We start from the raw sequence: 21,210 nt of genomic DNA on the forward strand, positions 1-21,210 counted from the left end.
AGCACGTTAATCTCACCTATCAGGAACGAATATCGCAGGTTAATCCTGTACATAAGTTGCCAAGGACAAGCAGAACGTTTCCCTTTGTGTTCGTCTTTTTAAACCTATTCTTCCCTTTTGGGAGAGTAAAACTTCTTAGAAAACCCATAATCTGGGGTCAATGAATTGACGCGCCTGTCTGATGACACTGTATTTCAGCGGCTCTACTCAAAAAATCTTCTTTGCCTTAGAAAGTAACCGTAGGGCATTGCAGGGGGAATGACGCCTAGACCGTATTCTAGGTCGCATCCGCAGAATATGCTGAGATTCTCCCAGACGCAATTATAAAGATCCCAAAACTAACAACATCATTACTGCCGTTGACAGAATTTTGACTGATCGTGTAGCCTGGTATACGTTGTAGCTGCCATGGTTATTCGTTTCAACAATCAACATCTTGGAGCAAATGTGGAGAGGAGATCATCCAACACATAACACCTGCATGCAAGATATTGAGCAGTAGCGAGAACACCAGTTGTCATAACTCCGCCAGCAATATTCTCCATCTTGCATGGAAGTACAAGTTAGTAGCAAATTAACATCCTTATTATAAGTATATGCTGCAGAGTATCTTGGGAAATGAACGGGTCAAACTACTGTGCGATCACACTATCACAATAAACCCGATCTAGTTCCGCTTCTCAAGGGAGAATGGACATGTTTCATAATCGATGCAGCCATATGGTTCGACCGTTCTTGAAAAATAGCAAGGACCTAATGACGAACGATATGAAACAGACTACAAAAGATCGAAGTAGTCCCAGTTGTAATTTCAGCGATGGGGTTATTCCCGCAAAATTTACATGAAGCACAGAAAACGGTCGGTCTATGATGCGAGAGAGGTGATCCTTGCAGCCTGTGCTATAGTGCGAAGAGTCCTGTCCGGTAATAGTGTAGCGTAGAAGGCTTTATTTGAACTGTGTTCTATTGACGGCCTACATGTCTCTGCAGCTTAAAGCTTCGATTGCTGCTTCAAGTGTTGACGATAATCGGGAATATAGCAATACATTTTTGCATAATCGAACCTTTGGATGTTGCCTTCAGCCCATCCTTAAGTTGGTCGCCCCTTGGTCCACTTGGGCGAGAAGAAGGTTAGTGGGCTTTTTTGACGGCTTATGAAGAATGGCTATTTTCCTTCTCCCTGGAAAGTAGCCAAAATAATTGTCATTAAGAAATTTCTCAGAAACTGAGAAACTTTAGGCCTGCTTACCTTCTAATAAACTTGGAAAAAAGTTTTGAGAAAGAATGGTAATTCACTGTGTCACTGTGACCTCAAAAATATTACTCCTATCACCAATTTGGATTTTAGTTCAGGCATAAAACACAGCATGCTCTCAGCTTCCTCTACAGCACCGAGAACAACCGACTTAACGTCAACAATAAACCAACGGTGGAAATGAACATTAAATTTAAAAAAGGCTTTCGACTCTATATGGGTGAACGGACTTATCTATAAATTAACAGAAAACAAGATTTGCATCCCAATGATTAACAATAAGTTTCTTAAAAGTTAGGAAATTCTTTGTCAGCGTGAAAAATGAAACTTCCGCAAGGATCTGTTTCCGGTCATATATAACATTTTCACGGCTAGCGTCCCGAACCCTGACATCGGCACCCATCTGATCAAATTTACCGATGATCTTGCTCGGGACTTTTCCTTAGAACCTCAATCCCAACTATGCAGCTAGATCCACCGAGAAATATTTGGTTGACCTCTGCTACCACATCAAGATACTTTGCCTTTAGATCCATCCACAAGGAAGCTAACAGCTTCAAACTCAAAATTGGGAACACCATGTTGAACCGATCAAAATGGATCAAATACTTTGGAATTAAACTAAATAAACTCCTAAAATTCAATCACCACCTTGAGCTCGCAAATAAGGCACACGATGTACTATCTTTTTCAAAAGAAAATAGGTCTTAGCACCGAAACCTAACTGATCCTCTACAAATCCCTCATACAACCACTTATACAATATATTATATTATATATATGAGAGCCCCCTACGTGGATCACATGCTCAACGAAAGCTATGGTCGTCAAATCACATTTCATTATGTACACCCTAACCAGGGCCGTAGAAAGAAAATCCGGGGTAAAAATTATCTGAATCTGGGGTGAAAATTATACGGGCCCCTGGTTTTCATAAAAATGTGTGTATCAGCCCCCCAACAAAATTCCGGGCTCTGAGGGAATCCCCCTTTCCACCCCCTCTCGTCAGGCCCGACCATAACTGCAGCAGATCAAACGCAACAGTCTCGTCTCCTTCGCTGCGAAGCGACATTCGTTATCTGTAATAGCAGCCTAGCACTTAGAACCGTACAGGGCGACCGACGCTGCGATGAATTTTGGATTTAAGGTGCATGTAGATTTTGCAATGTGAACCTGTCATCTGTGGCACTCAACCTACGAGGGTTTATTATAAACAAGCGTTATGGCAAACATTGAATAATAAGAGAACGTCATTAAATATATATTTTATAGTTTTTCATGTTATCTATGTTATCTTCTATAGAAAAAAATTTATAGCTTCATGGAAAATTAATCACAGCAAAACAGATATGTTTGAATCGAATGGAAGATACAAGTAAAAACTATAAATAAATAAAAAACGAAAAAAGGTAAAATAGGAAAGGAAAGTAAGATACAATTTTACCCAGCCATGCTTTCTACAAAAGTAGAATGTGGACTGTAATCAGTATATTGGAGATCATCCAATGAATGCATATCTCACCGCTGCGATAAAACTAAAGAACATTGCAATAGTCCCGGTCTAGAAATAAAAATTTGGTGAAAGTTGGGTTTATCCCTTGATATATATACGATGATCAAAAGGTTAAAATCAGAGCAACTGGTTCTATGATAATTATAAGCTAGCAATGAAAACAACTGAAGACCACGGACAAATACTGCTCCATCAGCAGAGATGGAACCGTCCATGCCATTCGTCCCTTCATGATCATGAAGCGTCGAGAGTCGATACCGAATTGGACCAATATGGAGGTGACCAATTACATCAAGCAATTCCACAGCTTATGCTTCAGGTTTGGACAGCGAATTAATGCCTCATGATTGGCAACGGGGCATCATCTGTTCCGTAGAGAAAAAGGGGTGCGCTTCATTCGCTAGAAGCTTCAAGGGAGTCACTCCCGTAGTGTTACACACTGCCTCATCCAATATTGTCCTACATCCGCTGCACAGCTTAAGCGCAATTGACCGTCATGTCGAACTCACCCTTCTCCGGTTCACCATGCTATCTAGTACCCCCCGGTCAGACAGGAAGCACTGCTATACGTGATGGATCACACTACCCCTACAGCAACCTTCAATTTTAGGTAGTACTTTTTCTAGAGATGAACTAGCCTTTGCTGCATTGCTAAAGTTGGCGTCGATCATTACCTCCAAGTATTTATTAAACGTTTTTGAAACGACTTTATGGGTTGCTACCCCGGTTTTCAACAGTATTGCTTTCCCTGCGACTTTTAATGAGGAACCCCTCCTTCTTTTCATCGACCAGATACCATTCATAACCATGTTTTGACGGATTGAATGATTTCATTTGCATAGAGTTCATGTCCTCGGGATTCTTCGCAATTACAATCACCACCAAGTTGTCTGCAAAATGCACAAACTTTGGCTCGCGAAGGCCAAAGACGCTGTCGTACATTATGTTCCACAGCTGGAGTTCCAATACACAGCCGTTTGGAACACCTGCCATCACAACCTATTCTTTCGGAACGTGATCCGTCTCGTTCCAAAGAAGTCTCTCCCAAATGTAACTCTCGATTATCCGAGCTAAGTAACCAGGGACACCCAGTTTAGCCAAGGTGCTCTTAACACAAACCCAGTTGGCCGAAATAAAGGTCACAACCGCGCAACACTTATCAATAGCCGACGATTCCCAAGTCAAATAGATCCACGACCATGAACATCACATCGATCCTAGAATGGGCCCGTAAAAACCCATGTTAGCAGGTAGCCTATCGTATGCAAACTTCTCCAATATCTTTCCCATTGTGTCAAGAAGACGTATAGGGCGACATCAAGGGGGTGCGCCAGACGATTTTTGGGCCGGCTCCAAGGGTGGAACAAGATACAAAACCGGGATGTATGGGGTTCTTTACTAAGGTTGACCTAGATCGGATAACAAATAATGTTGATATTTCCTGGGAATTGGAACTTAAAAATATATTCAAAGTACTCCTTGCTTGTGTCCCGATGACTTAATGGTCAGAGCACTAGGTTATCGCAATGGAGGGTCGCGGTTCAGATATGGAAGTCGGATACTAGTCAACTCAGATGTGAATAGTCACAGTAAAATGAAGATAATATCGACAGTTTTTATTATTCCGTTTGTTATGAGAGGTGAGTAAAAAGGATAGAAACTGCAACTGAAAAGTCAGCAACCCCTCAGATACGGACAAACCTCACAGATACGACCTTTGATTATTGAAAACTGATAACTAATTTCTAAAATGGACATACAACTGTATCGAGGACTGCCATAATGCCCCCTTTCTCCAATTGGGGCAAGAATTTCGGCGATATCAGGGGATCCAAGTGAAATAAGATGGTGACCCTCTCCTTCTCACGCGATCAGCAGTAAATTTAGGGTTTATCTTCTGAATGTGAGTAATACAAGATTGAAATCGGCCTCGAAACCATCATTTTTTCCCCTTTTAGTACTGATGAAGTCGACTTGTTAACACTGATCAAGGGAACAAATGGTTCCCGAAATATCGGTGTTTGCAACCATAACAAATATCACTAGCGAATAGAAAAATACAAATCTTACTTATTTCAAACAAGGTTTTCAGTCTTGCGGAGCATTGCACTCTGCTTTAATAGGCAAAGCGTTGAAGGCATTAATTAATTTATATATCTCGATAGCGTTGTCCCTGGAGACGGCATTTTCGCTATTTTGCCCGAAGTTTAGAAATGCAATTATCTGAATACCAAGATCAAGTTTTATTCGTTTCTCGTCAGTGTTTTCTCTGCCTTACTTTATGGGAATAGAGGTGAGGCAGCGTCTGCCGATTTGCCTCTGGCCTGGTAAGAAACCATAAAGCCGTCATCGCCTAATATTTTTAAAGTTTGGGTGCTAAGCCCTAAACGAGGGGTCCGTGGACCAAAAAAAGGAAGAATTAAGTTGCCCCCCATTTGGTCCGATGTGGCATCAAGTGGATGCGGACTTAGAACCCCGCAATTCTTAAAAAAAGAGCTTCAGGATTTGCATTTTATTAAACTTCATCCCACAATCGAAGTCCTCTTTATGAGTGTTGGATTTCGTAGATGAAACTGAAAAATACGCAAAATTGCCGGAAATGGGAAATTTTGGTGAAAAATTCAATCACCTTCTTTTTCATTATATTCGATGGATCCTTATTCTCGATAAAACAATTAAGGTTATATGGTTGCTATTCACCATTCTGGAGTATAGCGCGTCAACCAGATCTACGCGTCATCGTTCGCGGTGCGCTGAAATGCACTTTAGCCCCCGCCACAACTTCCCGAGATGCCCGCACTCCTCCTTTACTGTTCTACGCCAAGTGCTCTTGGGGCGATCCACTCATCGTCCATCCCAGGAGAGCAAGTTGCACTATATGGTGTAGCCAGCAATGGAATTATCGCCCGTCCATAATGGGCGACCTATCCATGTGATAAGCCTGTGCGTCAACCAAATTGTTTGCTTGAAATAGTATGAGGCCAGCGTACTCCGATAATAGGACACAAACAGGTATTGATGAAAGTTTGGAGCCTTCGAGTAACTGAGGAGTGACTTTTTATCTGCTATTCTATTGCTAAATGAACGCTGACACAGAGCAGTCTCAATTTGATCTTAGTGTTGAGATATGTTGAGATAAGTACATTTCCAGATTTTGGATAAGGCAGGGAAAGCGGATCTAGCGTCGTCAATGCGTCGGCCAACATCAAATTCCGTGTCACCGTCGACATAATCCACGCTTCTTAGATATTTAAATTGATCGACGCCTTCAACGCTCTGCCAATTAATCCAAATAGACAGACCGATCACCAATCAAACTGAACATCTTGGTTTTCTTGGTATTTACCTTCAATTCAACTCTACTCGCCTCTCTTTCCAAATCTAGAACCATCTGACCAAAGCCTATGCACCGGTGAAAGAGTAAACAAATATAATCAGTGTAGTCGGGTTGTTTCAGGAAAGACGTTATAGGCCATTGAACTCCTGCAAATTCTCCGGATAAGGCAGCATGAAAACGTCATCAAGAAATAATGTCGGTGACAAGTAACCAAGCAACCAACCCGCTTTCGACCTCAAATTCATCTGAGATTTTACCTCGATGCAATACGTGAAGTTTTGCGATATCTTATTCCCCCTGATAATAGCTATCTGTTTCTCCGGGACGCAGAGACTGCAGTAGCAGCGATAAATAACTCTGCGGGAAGATCTTCGAGCTCAGCGGCTTTACTTCATTTGAGTGCATTGCCGAAATGATTTTTCTGCTCTCTGGAGATGCAATCCGTATCTCTATGTTACCATGACTCGCTATTTCACTGGATATGATACAGTTAAGAACCGTCGTCAATGTTCTTTCAACCTCTTCAGCTACTCATCAACGTAAACACTAATGCGTCACGCATACCAACCCTTCCAAAGGTGAATAGAGCATTTAATCCTTTCCTCTTATCGATCGGCTTCCACGATTCTGCAGTCAACCAGATGTTATGACGCCCTTTCGGGAGGTGGCCGACGACCTGAGTAACTCCCAAGAAAAGAGCATGATGGCGGCCCAATGTTCATCTATATTCTCAGGCGGGTTACTCAGAGTGTTTGCCGTCCCATCAGCAAGCTATCTTACTTCCATTGTCGGATGACAGCTGTATTCTCTTGAATCTTGCAGTCAGAATTCTAATCAGATCAAATGAAGGCGATTTGCGGTAGCAGCTAGTAATAATCCGACAACGGATTCGCGTCTGCAACCATTTGGCTTTCCAGAGCACAAAAGCACATTACCATTGGTTTGGGAACAGGGAAGGCCGTACTCGTCAGAATCCCACCATCGTACTTCGCTTAGACCCAGAATGTCCAGATTATATCTTTGGAATTCTCGAGTTGGAGAAAACCAGCATCCTGGAACCTTCGATACCATTGACGAGAAAGGTGTGCACATTTCAGAAACCAATCGTAACTATTAAGTCAGTCCCTATCTGAGATTTTGTTGACGTTTTGCAGGGTACTAGCCCACAAATTGCTGAACCTCTTAGCTGTCTTTTACGATAAGTAGAAGAAGCTTTGAATGTATTTTGAAACCCCAACTCGCTGGGCTACGAATTTTGGGTGCATAACAATTACTACGCATAGAGCAAGACAAGCGATCATTCATATCTCTGCTGTTGAAAGAATTACTGACAGCTTCGAATTTTTATCAATTGGTCTAGCGCTTGTTTCTGAAGGTGATATCGCGGAGTTTCATGCCATTGGTCCATTCACAGTACGTAGCCGAGCTACTACTTGAAAAACAAAAAAGGTTTTTTGGTATATCGAAAGCGCGAACCTGAACGCCATTGTGAATTCGCCTTTGCAGCTGCATTGAATGGCCGCGGAAACAGCTGATGACCTGACAAGAGACTGGGGTGACAAATGTCAAGAACGACATTTGTCAATCCTGAGAGTCGAATATTGTCGCCGGTCTGTAGGCAGCTGTAATGTAAAAGCTAAAAAACTTATTAAACTAAAATACTTTTGAATTTTGTTTTTATTCAACTACTGTGGTTGTTGCGATTATTTATAAATAAATTAGTTAAGTTAATTAAAAACGCATCTGTCAATATATTGATGAAACAGTTCCCAGTTTCATGTTAAGGATTAATAACTTAACATCCGCGTCAACGCGAAACGACCATAGCAACGCCAGCCGTATAATTAACAGGAGCTTTTAGGTGGGACATAACGTTTCAAACATGCCTACGCATCACGTAGCTGATTATGACAATATGTTTCGACTCTTTCCAAGGCTACCGTGGGATCAACACAAAATGACGCTATCAACAGCAAAAGTCGGCTCTAAAAATGAAGGAAACTTCTTACTAATGGAATGCAGAATGTACCACGAATGTACATTTACGATGTTTTTAGCAAAGAGAGTGAAGGCATTCAATTATGGACGTCTCTTCCGTCGCTGGTAGTTTTTATTATTGCATATGTTGCAAGATGAAAGAAACAGGTCACTCCCGAAATACTGCCAGATGCAACAAATAATTTAATAGCGAAGGAGGGAAGCAAAACGGCGTCTATAATTGAACTTGTCTCCAGAATGAACTCAAAATTTATTTAATTGATCCAAAATCTGGAATAAAATTGACTAGGTGGGTCCAAAGATAATTCAGTAATGAAAACAAGTGAATAACCAAAAAAAAAACGATAAAAAAAAATCTTTGTGATTGGTTAGTCTCATTAGATCGACTTTCAGATAAAATTACTTCGTAACATCGAATACATTATTTACTATAACCTTAATTAATCGTACAGCCATCGTTCTCTACTTGTTACAATTTAAAACAACGTTTAGCAATATTTAAGAAGAAAGTTAGTTGTTTCAACCAACACAACCACGCCATCATCTATAAGTACTCCATATTATCAAAAGATTGATTTGCCAATAGAAAACTTCAAATATCGAAGTTTCGGATGTAACTGAAAAAAATATCTTAATTTTACGTAAAATTCCAAGCAAACATAACGTAACCAATGAAAAGACAAATTTCAAAATAAAATTCACATTTAATAATCAGAAATAAATATTTGTTACAAACAAAAATAAAATATTCAATATTCAAACGCTCATGGATAACATAAGGCAGAGATAGAGAGTCAGAGAGAGAAAAAAAGAGAGCACAGTTCACTTTACAACTTCCTAATAAAAATCATTTTTCAATAAACATTTTCTAATCTTAAAATGTCGTAATTATAAGGTAGAAGAAATACAATTTTCCTTGTCCGTAAAGCGCATATTTACTAGCTTCCATTCAGAAGGCGGTCCTGTTGGGAGATCTCGTTGAAAATACATTGTCAATTTGGACCATTGAATCAAGTGGAATTCGCCATGGGGTTGCCTGTTTAAAGTTGCTGGTTTTTTTCGAATTTTATAATTGATAAAATATGACGCTCAAGAAGTTAATATTTTTCGGATTTAGGTCGAGCTTTGACGGCTTTTTCGCCCTTTTTACTAGTGCGCGGTAATGTTGAGTAGCTAGCTGACATTGTCTTTTCCTGGAAAGAAAGAGGAGGTTATCAATTAAAATTTAAAAAATTGGGCGGAAAATGCAGAAATATAAAGCACTAATTCAAAAAGAGTTAGTCACTAACAGAGGAGGCAGGCATTGAATTGTGTAACAATCATCGCCTTCAGTGTATACTATTCAGCACAAATCTTTGGAGGAAATTTCTGAAAAATCTGAACAGAACAGCAAAGGAAACTGAGCGATCCTCCAATTGTCTTCAAACTGTTCAAAAACCGATCAAATATAAAATGAATAAACTTTCCGTGCAAATGAGATGGAGGTTAGATGATGTGCGTTCTGTGCTTAGAAAGGTTTAATATTCCGATCACTCCTAACAATACTGCTCAAAAAGAGCCTGCCGGATTTTATCCACAACCGGGCGGTCATGGTATCGCTCATAGATTTCGTCATTGTGTAGGCTACGGAATCGTCCATCCTCATGTAGGGGGTCAAAAATTCTTCGGAGGATTCTTCTCTCGAACGCGGCCGAGAGTTCGCAATTTTTCTTGCTAAGAACCCAAGTTTCCGAGGAATACATGAGGACTGGCAAGATCATAGTCTTGTACAGTAAGCGCTTTGACCCTATGGTGAGACGTTTCGAGCGGAACAGTTTTTGTAAGCTGAAATAGGCTCTGTTGGCTGACAACAACCGTGCGCGGATTTCATCATGCAATATTCGCAATCGTGAATACCTCGATCATGGAACCAAATTCAGACATATGTTGATCAATCTAGATCCCGAAGTACTACTGTAAGTGGTTAATGTGGTATCCAGCTCTCTCGAATCAAGAAAATACGAATCAGTAAAACGTCAAATTGTTGCGTTATTCGTAAAAAGACAACTAATCAAATCCATCTAATAACTTTGGATGTAAACTTGAATGCAATACAGACATCTTTGGGAAACCGTAAATCGCCGATTCAACAAGAGAGTCTGTTTTTATCACAGGAAGTTGGGAGCGGTAGCGAAGGCCCATCAGGCGTGAATTTGAGGCAATAAGCGAGCACGGTGTTAAAGCTAATCGCCTATATACAATTAAAGATATCAACGGATGTATCGGATAAAGTGCATCGGAGCGATATTGAAACTGCCTGGCAAATTTAGCTTCACAAATTTTAGCTAGCCTCATCTCCAATGATTTGCTGCAAGGTTTCACCATGATATGCAAATTTCGCAACATTCTGTATTCGAAGGTGGATTTGTTTCTCTTCAGGGGGCTACATACTTGCGCTATATGTGTTGAACTCCACAAAGGGTACGTGGTAATTCGTTAGTACCACGTATGCCAATGTGGAAGGGCTTGGCCCGCGGCTCAAGGCACTGAAAAAAATAATGCTCGTTTACATGTACTACCTTCATTTTCAATCCGCCACTCATAATACATTCGATAAAGCCGTTGAGCAAAACTTTAGTAGCAGCCATTTCTCGTTTGAATTTTAGTGGAGCATTAATTTTTTAAAACATTTAAGTTGGTCATCGCTTCGGTAAGATTTCTTATTTTACATGAACTTGCTCAAATACCCCAAATAAGAAGTTTCCACTACTGGGTCTGCTGAAACCTGCTAATCAAATCAACAAAGTCATTTTTACTGAATTTTCTAGCTAAGGAGCTACTGACAGCAGTTCCTGTGAAGTGGCTGGCAATTTGTACTGACTGATGATTGTGAATTGGTGGACCTCGGCGCAAAACCGGGGTGTCTGGAGTTCCTTATTAAGGCAGGCCTAGACCGGACACCGGTTGTTGCGCCGTTAATGATGATTTAGCGATGTTCAAATGACCATCCTGTGTGGCCGGAGTTAATCAAGGGTAGAGCTATCCCAAAAACCTAAAAAGTTGCCAGACTTGGCTCTGAAAGTCCATCTGCAAATACTGAAATTCACTAAATTGTTCTTGTTTAGGATAGTGAGGGATCCTAAGTCCACACCCAATTGATGTTGGGCCGGACCAAATGGAGAGCAACTTTCATGTTTTTTGATCCACGTTGGTCGTTTGGGGGCATAGCACCCAAGCATTTAAAAATAGGGACATTTTCACCTATTGCCACCTTCGGTCACGCTGCCCACAGGGCGAGGTGAGGCAGCGTCTGATGAATTCCCTCTGCCCGAGACGAAACCGTTAGACCCTATTTTTAAAGTGTTCTGTTTACACGCGCTTGTACGGCTCTGTACTAGTCAAGCTCGGAATGTGGAAGGGTCCTTAACCTATGCGTGGGCCTGCACTGAAACCTGAGAAACCTACCTACCTTCTTCGCTCAGTTATTTGAAAAACTTAATATTATTTCATTGTTCGTCGGAATGAAGTGACGAGTAAGGTGAAACCTCGATGGAACACGAGGGCAACCGTCAATGTTGTGCCATTCCGTTATTAATGCTTCATCCTCATTAAACTTTTTTTTATAGAATCCACCGACGAGCTAAGTAGGCACAATTGGGGACAGCCAGATCCAGCACCCAATCGCGACTCCCGTTATCCAACCAAATATTGGACACTCATCCGTTCCTTCTTTTATACAAAAAAATTCGATGAAAACGAAGTCACGGTGAAATCTAATCTTTGCTGTCTGAAATCAGAAAGTTGACTGGAGACGACGCTACTACATACCTCTATTTCCAACCGAATAATCGTAATGAACCAACATTGTTCCTACAACAACGAAGAAATGATGTCTCTTCAATCATCATGAGCAAATCAACGCGAATATTTCCACTTCCATGTATGAGAAAGCGAGAAAGAGCAAAATATTGGGGACGGTATGAAATAATACCCTGCTACAATCCTCCGTTTCCTACCAAATATGCATTCTCTCCGCTTCGTAAACCCGATACAGAGGTAAAAACGTTATATTTTTCACCTTCCTTCGTTAATTGAATTCAGAAAGCTAATCAAATGCAAAGTATTGGGGACCGCCGGGCATAGCACCTAGATATAACCCTTCATTTCCAACCAAATATCTGCCGACTACCAGCCTCTTCCCGCCACAAAAGAGAAAGGATCAGTAACCGTGCGTCGAAATCTAAGAAAAAATCATCATTCATAAAAGGACAAGAAGAGACAGCTCCCAATATTCGAGCGGCCCATCCTTCCAGGCCCTAACCGACACGGCCCGTATTCCAGAAACTTAAGGGAGGCTCCCTTGTGAGACCTAAAGCCTCAAATACAAAACGAACGATGGTCAGGACACTTCTCAAGGCCTGGACGCATCTTCACCAACACCCGAGAGGCTTCTCTTGCGAACTCTACACTTCAACCACGATTGACTCAACTTTCGTTATATACTATCAGCAAGAATATGAAACTTTACTTCATAAGGTGGGATGGGAAAATGAGGCTTAGAAACACTTGCTTTCAGGGAAAAGTGAATAACACGTGATGCCTAGCCGAAAAAAAAGTTAAGAAACTATTGCTTTTCTATTTGACACTCTAAAATGAAGTTAGGAGCTGGAAAAGGCTACCTTCCACTGGTTTATCGTATTATAACCAAACGAATGTGGGTTGTAGGTTTTTAGGTTTGGGGGATAACTTCTGGGCAACTCCCCAAGGTTCCCTTTTGACTATCGATGAAGGCGAGTCTCAGGGACAAACTATATCAACTGATCCCGCAGGATAGATCTGACAACGCTAACGGAAAGCCATCTGGTATGAAGCAAAAAAAGAAGCCTTAGACTAAATGGACTGTACAACGACGAAACGGCAACGGCAGTCCAAACAGTTTGCGCATTTTCTCATGAAACGTTCGATATATAAAGCTGACGTCAAAGGTTTGCAAAAAATGCGTTAAACAGATACCGCTTTCTTGGAGATGACCCACAACGCCATATACTATACTGGGCATCCAGTAAATCATGTGTTCGAAGCAGCTTTGATAGTCAGCCAAAAATGAAACCTACTGTTATCGGCTTTGAGCACGTAAGCGAATAGCCATGAACTCTGCATTTACGAGGCAGATTTCGAAATATAAGCTTTAACGTTTATGCCCACAGAATTGACCGCAGAGTCGGAAAAGGATACCTTCTACGAGGCAGTGAAGCGAACCCCCGAAGTGTAACCCAGGTGTAATATGAAAATCATACTTAGAGAGTTTGGCAGTCACTTAGGGATGAAGCCTGTATTCAGGCGTTACGTTGGCCCCATGACTTGTATAAATTAACCACCAGATTGCGGATTATTAAACCAGCAGTGCCACTAGAAATTGCCGTTGAAAGTACTTGGTTTGCGCGGATAGAGATCCACAAATAAATATGAGTCTCGCCAGATGGACTTGGGTACTTTCAACGAAATTGACCACGTGTTAATTGGCATGGTGCTTCAGGTTCGAATAACAACTCCATCCCGAATCGCCTGACAACCAGGTGAGAGTGAAAGTTGAAGCCATCCATAACAAAGGCCTCCTTAATACCTTCAGGAGGGAAATGGGTGTCGCAAGAAACGCTGCTACTAGATGTCCTGAACAGAAAAAGGAAGCCTACGAGAACGATTAGATCTGGGAACTCGAGAAGTACATGCAGTAACCGCACAAGCCACAAAAGTTTTACCAAGAAATCAGTAGGATCAAGCCATATACTACGTGTCGAGACAAAAGGAGAAATCTGATTTGCGGCCATATGGGCATGTGTGTGTGTGTGTGGCCTGTGTGCTCAGAAGCTGTAGCTTCTCCCCCACCATACACACACACACACAACCGATCAGATTTTCTCTCTGCGACAAGCGATGAAAAAACTTTGAATGTGACTTTAAAGCCAACCATCATAGCGTAGCGTAAATTGATAAAAATGACAAGGTTAACTCTGCCCAATGTGTCCGGATAGCTGAGTGGTTAGAGCGCAAGGCTGTCGTACGGAAGGTCGCGGTTTAAATCTCACTAGTGGTAGTGGGGTTTGTATCGTGATTTGACGTCGGATACCTGTGAATAACTACCTGCGTCAAATCAGGGTTATAATCCCGGGCGAGCGCAATGCTGACCACATTGCCTCCTACAGTGTACTGTAGTGTACCGTTACAGTCTTGAATGAAGTGCTCTAACACACTTCAAGCTCCTGATCTAATATGGATTGCTGCGCCAACGATTATTATTATTAATGTACGAGGGCCAGATAAAAGCAGCAAGATCACTTTCGAGACCTTTCACCATCTATAATGACCTAAGACAAGGGAGGGATACTTTATCACGCATCCCTTTAACCTAGCCCTGTTAAAACTGATCCGCAACGCTGATGCACACACCAGAAGCAGCATTTTCTACAAGTCAATTACTGTTACAGCAGCGCAGCGCTTCAATTACTAAGCCATCTGGGGCTGTAAATTAATGCAAGACAAGAGGAAATACATGGTGGCACTAAAAACGAAGACACCAGAAACATCAAACAGCACTGGTCAACTGAAAACACAAAAATAGTAGAGTGTAACTTTAAAGCGGTCCAAAATCACAACCCATCACAACTATGACGATGAAATCCGCGCACGGTTGTTGACTGCCAACAGAGCCTATTTCAGCTTACAAAAACTGTTCCGCCCGGAACGGCTTACATAGGGACAAAGCTCCTACTGTACAAATCAATGGTCTTGTCAGTACCCATCCTCAGAAACTTGGGTTCTTAGAAAAATTGCAAATTCTTAGCCGCGTTCGACAAAAGAATCCTCCGAAGAATTTTTGACCCTCTTCAAGAAGATAGAGGACTTCGTAGCCTATATAACGGTGAAATTTGTGAGCCATACCAAGACCGTTGGTTGTAGGCAAAATCCGGCTGAATAGGCTACGTTGGGCGGGTCACCTAATCGGGCTGAACTTATTCTGCCCCGAAAGTGTATAGTAGAGAAAGAATACGTGGCATACCCTCCCTCAGATGAATCAATGGCATAGGCCAAACAACTGTTACGGATATAGAATTGGTAAACCTTAGTGCAACCCCGGGAGGTCTGGAGTTTCTTACTAAAACAGAGCTGTAGACCGCACGCCGGTTGCTACGTCATTGATAATGATCACAACGTTAATCAAGGAACTTTCAAATTAGCTCTTACTTCGATAAAGTTTTTTGCTCTTCCTAGAAGTGCTTTGATACCCCAAAGGAGAAGTACCTTACTACTTACGTCACTAAACAACCTACAATGATGGCAGAACCACATCATCTACTTATATATACGATCCGTAAAAATGTGAGAAGCACGAAGAACTAAGGTTCTCAACACATTAGCCTGAAGTTCCTAGGATAGGGATAAGAAACTTGATAACTTGCAAAGCGATCAGCAAATCTATAGCTTCCATCTGGATTCTTAACTTAATACTCAATGTGCTAACATTCAGACCCGTTAAGAGCCCGCCTAGAACAAACATCGCAATATGAGAGATTCTGGAAGGGATGTCGAGGGCTGGAGCTAAGAGAGAGCCTCTCATCAAGTCAGCTTACCATTGCTGAGCTACAGCACGAAAAGGTGCTAAAATAGAGTATAAAACCCATACTCAATCCATTTCTGGCGGAGTAACAACTTGCCAAATCGTCATATGAAAAAAACACCTCCGATTAACGAGAGCTACTCTCGTCCACTTTCGACCAATATGTATACGTACCTGTCCCATGGCTTGTTTTCTTGTTCCTTGTTCTCTATGAAAAGGAAATTGGAACAGACTTAGAAAATAAACTGAATGCAAATATACAGACATGAATTCGAAGCGTTGCTACAATAACGACGACAATAGAACAGACGTGGATCTTCGTTGCGCAATTCGACGGCTCATTTACCTCCTTTCTCTCACCGATTCACCTGATTAGCGGGCTAGTGATGCATATTATCAACTACTGGAATATCTAATTTATCGGCCAAGCAGATTCGACCCCGATATGGTTACCACTGGGCTGGCCCTTGTAAATATTTTACAACGACTTCTGGAGTAACAAAGTGCCTAAGACCCTGCCAATCTTCAGCATCTCTTTTGATGCCTATCCTCAACCTAAACTTATCGACAATTTTCCTAACATTTCAATACTGACTCTAACGCCATAAGAGATGTAAGATTCAAAAATGAAACCACATAATAATAGAAACAGAAAGGTGTCAAAACTTTGCCAAAAAAGCAATCGAAAGTTGAGCACAGGCAATATGAAATTTGAGTTCCGATGAATGCAGAATGTAGCGTCCAAAATGAATGAAAAACTCCACAAAATGTTATGAAAATGAAACAGCATTTACACATCATTAGCAAATCGGAACGCGATGAAGATCATAGCCTCTGAGCAATCATAAAAAGCGAAAGCGACAAGCATTGCAAACGAACAGGACGGCCATTAACAAAGTCCTACAACACAATCAAGCAGAGTCAAAAAATTACACGAATGCTTGCCTGAGTCGATGGTTCTACCGTACTTTACGCTTCATTACTTTCTACCCACATACATTGAGTTTTCAAACAATAAAGATGTGCATTTGTTCATGAGATAGGCAATAAATTAAACTATAATTGTAAAATGCATGCCGTGAGGTTCTTCCAGGAGATAAAAGTGTGACTTTTCTAAATCTGTGTCTCTTTATGATGGTCTTCCTTATCATTATCACTAGAATTCGGTTTCGGGGATTCGGATCGGAATAAGGAGGGAAGGTAATTTTTAAATAAATTCATTCTCCCAGATTTCGATTTTGAATCGGGACGTGGTGACGGAGATCGTGATGTTCGTTGGCTGTCATTTGAAGGTAATTGTGCATTTATGTTCATCACAGTTTCGGGCAAATCAGACGGATCCAGAAGTTTGACCGATTCTTTGTCATTTGAACTTGTTGTGGGCTCAAGTGATGTTGAACCTTCATTATTAATGCCAGAATCATTAATCTGAGGAGGCTCCGGTGCTTTGCCTTTATGGTGGGTTGCTGGTCGTTTTACTTCGGATGCGGAACCTTTCCGGGATGCATTGAAATCTTCAAGAATCGATGGGAGGGAAGCCTCTCCTTCAACTGAATTTGAGCTGCTAGATCCTTTTCTTTCGGCCTCCGGAGGACTTAATTGTTCATGCAACTTCTCAGTGAGTACGGTCTCTAATAATGATTTCGGGTTCTGATCTGTTGAAGGGTCTACAGCCTGAGTATCAAGATATTCTTCATCACTTCCCGATAATGTATCTTTAAATTCATCTTCTAGCTGTTGTTGGATGGGAATATCGCCTTCTATCTTATCTTCCGCCTGCGTCTGACTAGTAAGTCTTTTTTCATTATCTTTCAACCATTTACAAAATAAATCGTATTTGCTAGTCATGCCTTCCGGAAGTGGAACATAGGAATTATCGATCTTCTGAGCCTTCGGTCCGTCAGGTGATCTAACAGCACCTTCTTCGACAGCTTTGCCTGCATGGGCTTTAGCCGAAATACTTTTAGTTATCTCATCCTTTACTTTCGGCAAAACAATGTCTGATCCTTCTAAAATCTCTTTAGGTATTTTTTTCTCATCTTCCAATATCGATTCATGCGCAAGATTAGTAACTGCACTATCAAGAATATCCGGCGCTCTATTATTGACTAAATTTTCAAGAACTAAATCTTGAAAGTATTTTTCATTCTCAAAAAAAGTTTCGTTTCTCCAATCTGAAATAATTTCCGACCTAGGCCTTTGTGGTTTTGTAGCTAACCTACTGAAAGGGGAATAATCAGGGTTTTGGGGATAATGAGGATAACGAGTGCTGGGACGACGAACCTCAGGCATTGCCTCATTTTCGTCACTTTCAAAATAAACATCGTCCTTTAAAAAATAAAGAAGAAAATAAATAAATAAATAAAAATTAATAAAAATAGATACGCACAGCTACGTTTCCACTTACTTCAGCCCTTTTAGCTTTAAATCGAGGTCGCGTTGCATTTGTCAGCGATGCAGTGCGGCTAAGGCCGGTTGAAACAGGCTCTGCACTTGAATACCCTGAGCTTATATCGTCTGAAGATCGCATGTAGCTGAAATCGGAACGTTTTCTTAATGAAATATCACTTCGAGGAGGCAACAGAAGATTTTAAGTATCGCAACATATAAAAAAAATTCATTTCTACTCACTTGAAATTAGGTTGGGGCGCTTTAGGACCAACGTCAACTTCCGAAAAGTACATATCAACATTTCGCCCGCCCGAGGAGGATCTCACTGTCTGACTTCTAGGCCGAAGAAGTCTTTGTGGTCGTCCAACTTCATCAATCTAGAAACGGAGGGAGTACATTGATGTTTATTTTCAATTTTGTTGAAAGGTCAACGATATTGTGCAGGGACCCAACTGGGCACTTCAACAATAAATGTTTACGTCAAAGCTTTCAGTGAAAACCTTATTTGAGGCTGTCCATACTTACGCACTTATAATTATCTGCAAATTGTTAGCCAATAACAAGCCAAAAAAAAACCGACAACTAAAGGATGATGAGCATTCTCGGTATTGAAAAATAACAAAAAAGGCAACAAAATGCACCCTACGTCACCATGCGGACTAGAAACATCACTGGCCCCCTTTTTCAAACAATTTTTTATTAAAAGAAACAGCCGCAAACCTGCCGTCGTGGAACAAATTTGAACAATTCTCAGCACAGCAAATGTAGAGAGAAATTTGTATACCGACGGTAAGTGATTTTCCTTGTTTTTTAGATTTTTCTTTTCATTGCTTTTACCAAAATAGTATCACATCGTTTAGCACTCCTTACATATCTGAATAAAATCAAAAGAATATAGCACCCAGGTAAGTTTCCAATCTCCTAAGAATATATGTATATTCTGCTTTATAGAGTTTTAGACAATTCCCCCCGTCGCTTTTCGCTTGCTCTTAGGTCATCTAGTCTTATACTTTATGCAAATTCGATATATACGATTAAATACACTAAGGTTGTCCCTAACGCTCGTTTTATTCAATGCAGATGGGGAGAATGCGATGATTCATCAAGGGGAGAACCTTGGTTTACCTTCAGTCCAACTCTACATGCCTCTCTTTCTAAATGGAAATCAATTTGGCCAAGATCCATGACCCAGTGAGAAAGCAAACAGATGTCATCAGCGTAATCGCAGTGTTTTAGGAAGGATATCAATTCAATTCCTTCACGTCCTCCAGACAAGGCAACATGAAGAAAGTCACCGATAACAAGAAGAAATAATATTGATGACAAAATGGTGGACTGGGAGAATCGGCTTTCGACCTCAAATTCTTCTGAGATTTTTCCTCGGTGCAGCACGTGGCATTGTGCACGTCATATATTGTCCTGATAATAGCTATTAGTTTACCCCGAATCTCCCTCCTGCGTCACGTCCAATCCCTTGCGTTCATCAATCCGCTTCTACGATTCCACAGTTAGCCGGATCTGGTAACGCCCCTTCGAGACGTGGCTGACGGCCTGCGTAGCACCCGAGAAAAACACATTTTTGAGGGCAGTCCAATGCTCTTCAATATTCTCACGCGAGTTACTCAAGGTATTTGCCACCCGATTAGCAAGATCTCTCCCACCGCCGAGCGTTAGCAACTCTCCCACCCTACAATAAATGGGGAACACAACACTTAAGCGATCCTCTTGAGGCCAATGTCAGCACCTCTCTTGTTATGCAAATCCAAAAGACAATTCCTAAGTCTACTGCTAATCGCAAAGGGGTCAATCTAATTACTCTTATGGTGTTGGTAAGTTAAAACCCTAATAACTTAACTTCAGATTATCCATCACGATCATAATGTCACCTTTAGGAAGCCTCTTCTGAACTGTATGTAATTGCTTATAGAAAGCATATTTCGTCACTATACCAGTCTCCGTCAGTTTATAGCACAGTACAATTGTGATGCTCCTTAAACTGGATCGGAATCTTGCAGTCAGAAGCCTGTCAGAAACCACCTCCCAGGTCAAGAGGCGACTTTGCGGTAGACCTCAGAAACAACCCGAAATCGGATTCGCGCCTGCTACCACTCAACTTTCCAGAGTATAAAAGCACCTTGCCCTAAGTGCCTTTTCCCAGAGTGCCCTAAATGCCTCTTCTCAGAGTCCCACTACCTTACTTCTCTTATGCCCAGAATGTCCAGCTTACGTCGGAATTCTCGCTCAAGTTTGGGAAAGCGAACATTCTGGGAACCCTCGACACCGTTGCCGAGGAGCGTGCCCATAGTCTAAAAAACAATCATAAGCCGTTTGCCATAGTCAAAGGTTGTAGCCATGAGGTCAATCCCTATCCGAGACTTTTTTGACGTTTCGATAGTAGTAAAGTTTCCTAATTTTGCAGATCGCTAATCAGATCTTTTGGGGGCAGATCTTTTGCGCCTTATTAGCGCCTTTCTGAACTTATGGGGGGTTCGCCCGCCAGAGTATGGGCCACATGATGCGATGAAAACTTATTTGAACCTAAGCATCTTTTCAACTGAGACGACACAATCGTGGCTATTCTGTTGTCCAGGTATTTGGACATCAAGAGCATAATCAAGTACTGGTCTCACAATGGTCCTAAACAATTTTACGGCTCTCTTAGGTTTTAATCCCGGTGAAAAACTTGTAGCAAACTTTACTACCCTCGAAGCCTGATTCTATTATTGATTTAATCTTTCAGAGATAAGGATTTCGTAATTGTCCTGCTCAGAAATGTTATCTCCGGTATCTGTTTTAGAGGGGATTGATGTACCAAAATTTTACACGGTTTGCCATTACTTCTCCTAAAAGCAATGACGCTAGACTTATCTCTTTTCACTGGGAGTTTCAGGGTGTTACATTTGGTCACAAAAAGTTCAACATGGCTTTGTAGTAGGCTATCACTTGCTGCGTATTGGTAGATGTCAGTTGAATCATTTAGTTTGGAGTGAAGCGAGGTTGTGTACAAATTGAAACGTACCGGGCTTAAAATACTTCCTTGGGGTAGGCCACTGTTCACCGAGCACGACCACGCATCCAGCTTCAATTCCCTGTATTCCATAAAGTGCCGGGTCCAAATGTAT

At 41.4% G+C, this 21,210-nt stretch overlaps 1 protein-coding gene and 1 long non-coding RNA gene across 3 annotated transcripts in view; one reads left to right on the top strand and one right to left on the bottom strand.

Annotated features, from left to right (window-relative positions):
• The first annotated feature begins 1,201 nt into the window (after positions 1-1,201).
• LOC119656237 lies at positions 1,202-8,091 on the top strand. The gene is made up of 2 exons (XR_005250020.1): positions 1,202-7,966; positions 8,041-8,091. It is a non-coding gene; the product is annotated as an uncharacterized LOC119656237 (long non-coding RNA).
• Positions 8,092-16,644: 8,553 nt separating this feature from the next.
• LOC119656236 overlaps positions 16,645-21,210 on the bottom strand; it is a 106,503-nt gene continuing 101,937 nt past the window's right edge. Inside the window, exons 6-8 of one of the 2 annotated variants that reach the window (XM_038062655.1) lie at positions 18,329-18,465; positions 18,105-18,231; positions 16,645-18,025 (exon numbers count right to left, since the gene is read on the bottom strand). In XM_038062655.1, the coding sequence (XP_037918583.1) occupies positions 16,811-18,025; positions 18,105-18,231; positions 18,329-18,465 (1,479 nt within the window). In that variant the 3' untranslated portion in view covers positions 16,645-16,810. Of the gene's footprint in view, positions 18,026-18,086; positions 18,232-18,328; positions 18,466-21,210 lie in introns of both variants that reach the window. The other variant, XM_038062654.1, reaches the window with a different exon arrangement.

This window comes from Hermetia illucens, chromosome 4, assembly GCF_905115235.1.
Source record: "Hermetia illucens chromosome 4, iHerIll2.2.curated.20191125, whole genome shotgun sequence".
NCBI classification, from domain to species: Eukaryota; Metazoa; Arthropoda; class Insecta; order Diptera; family Stratiomyidae; genus Hermetia; species Hermetia illucens.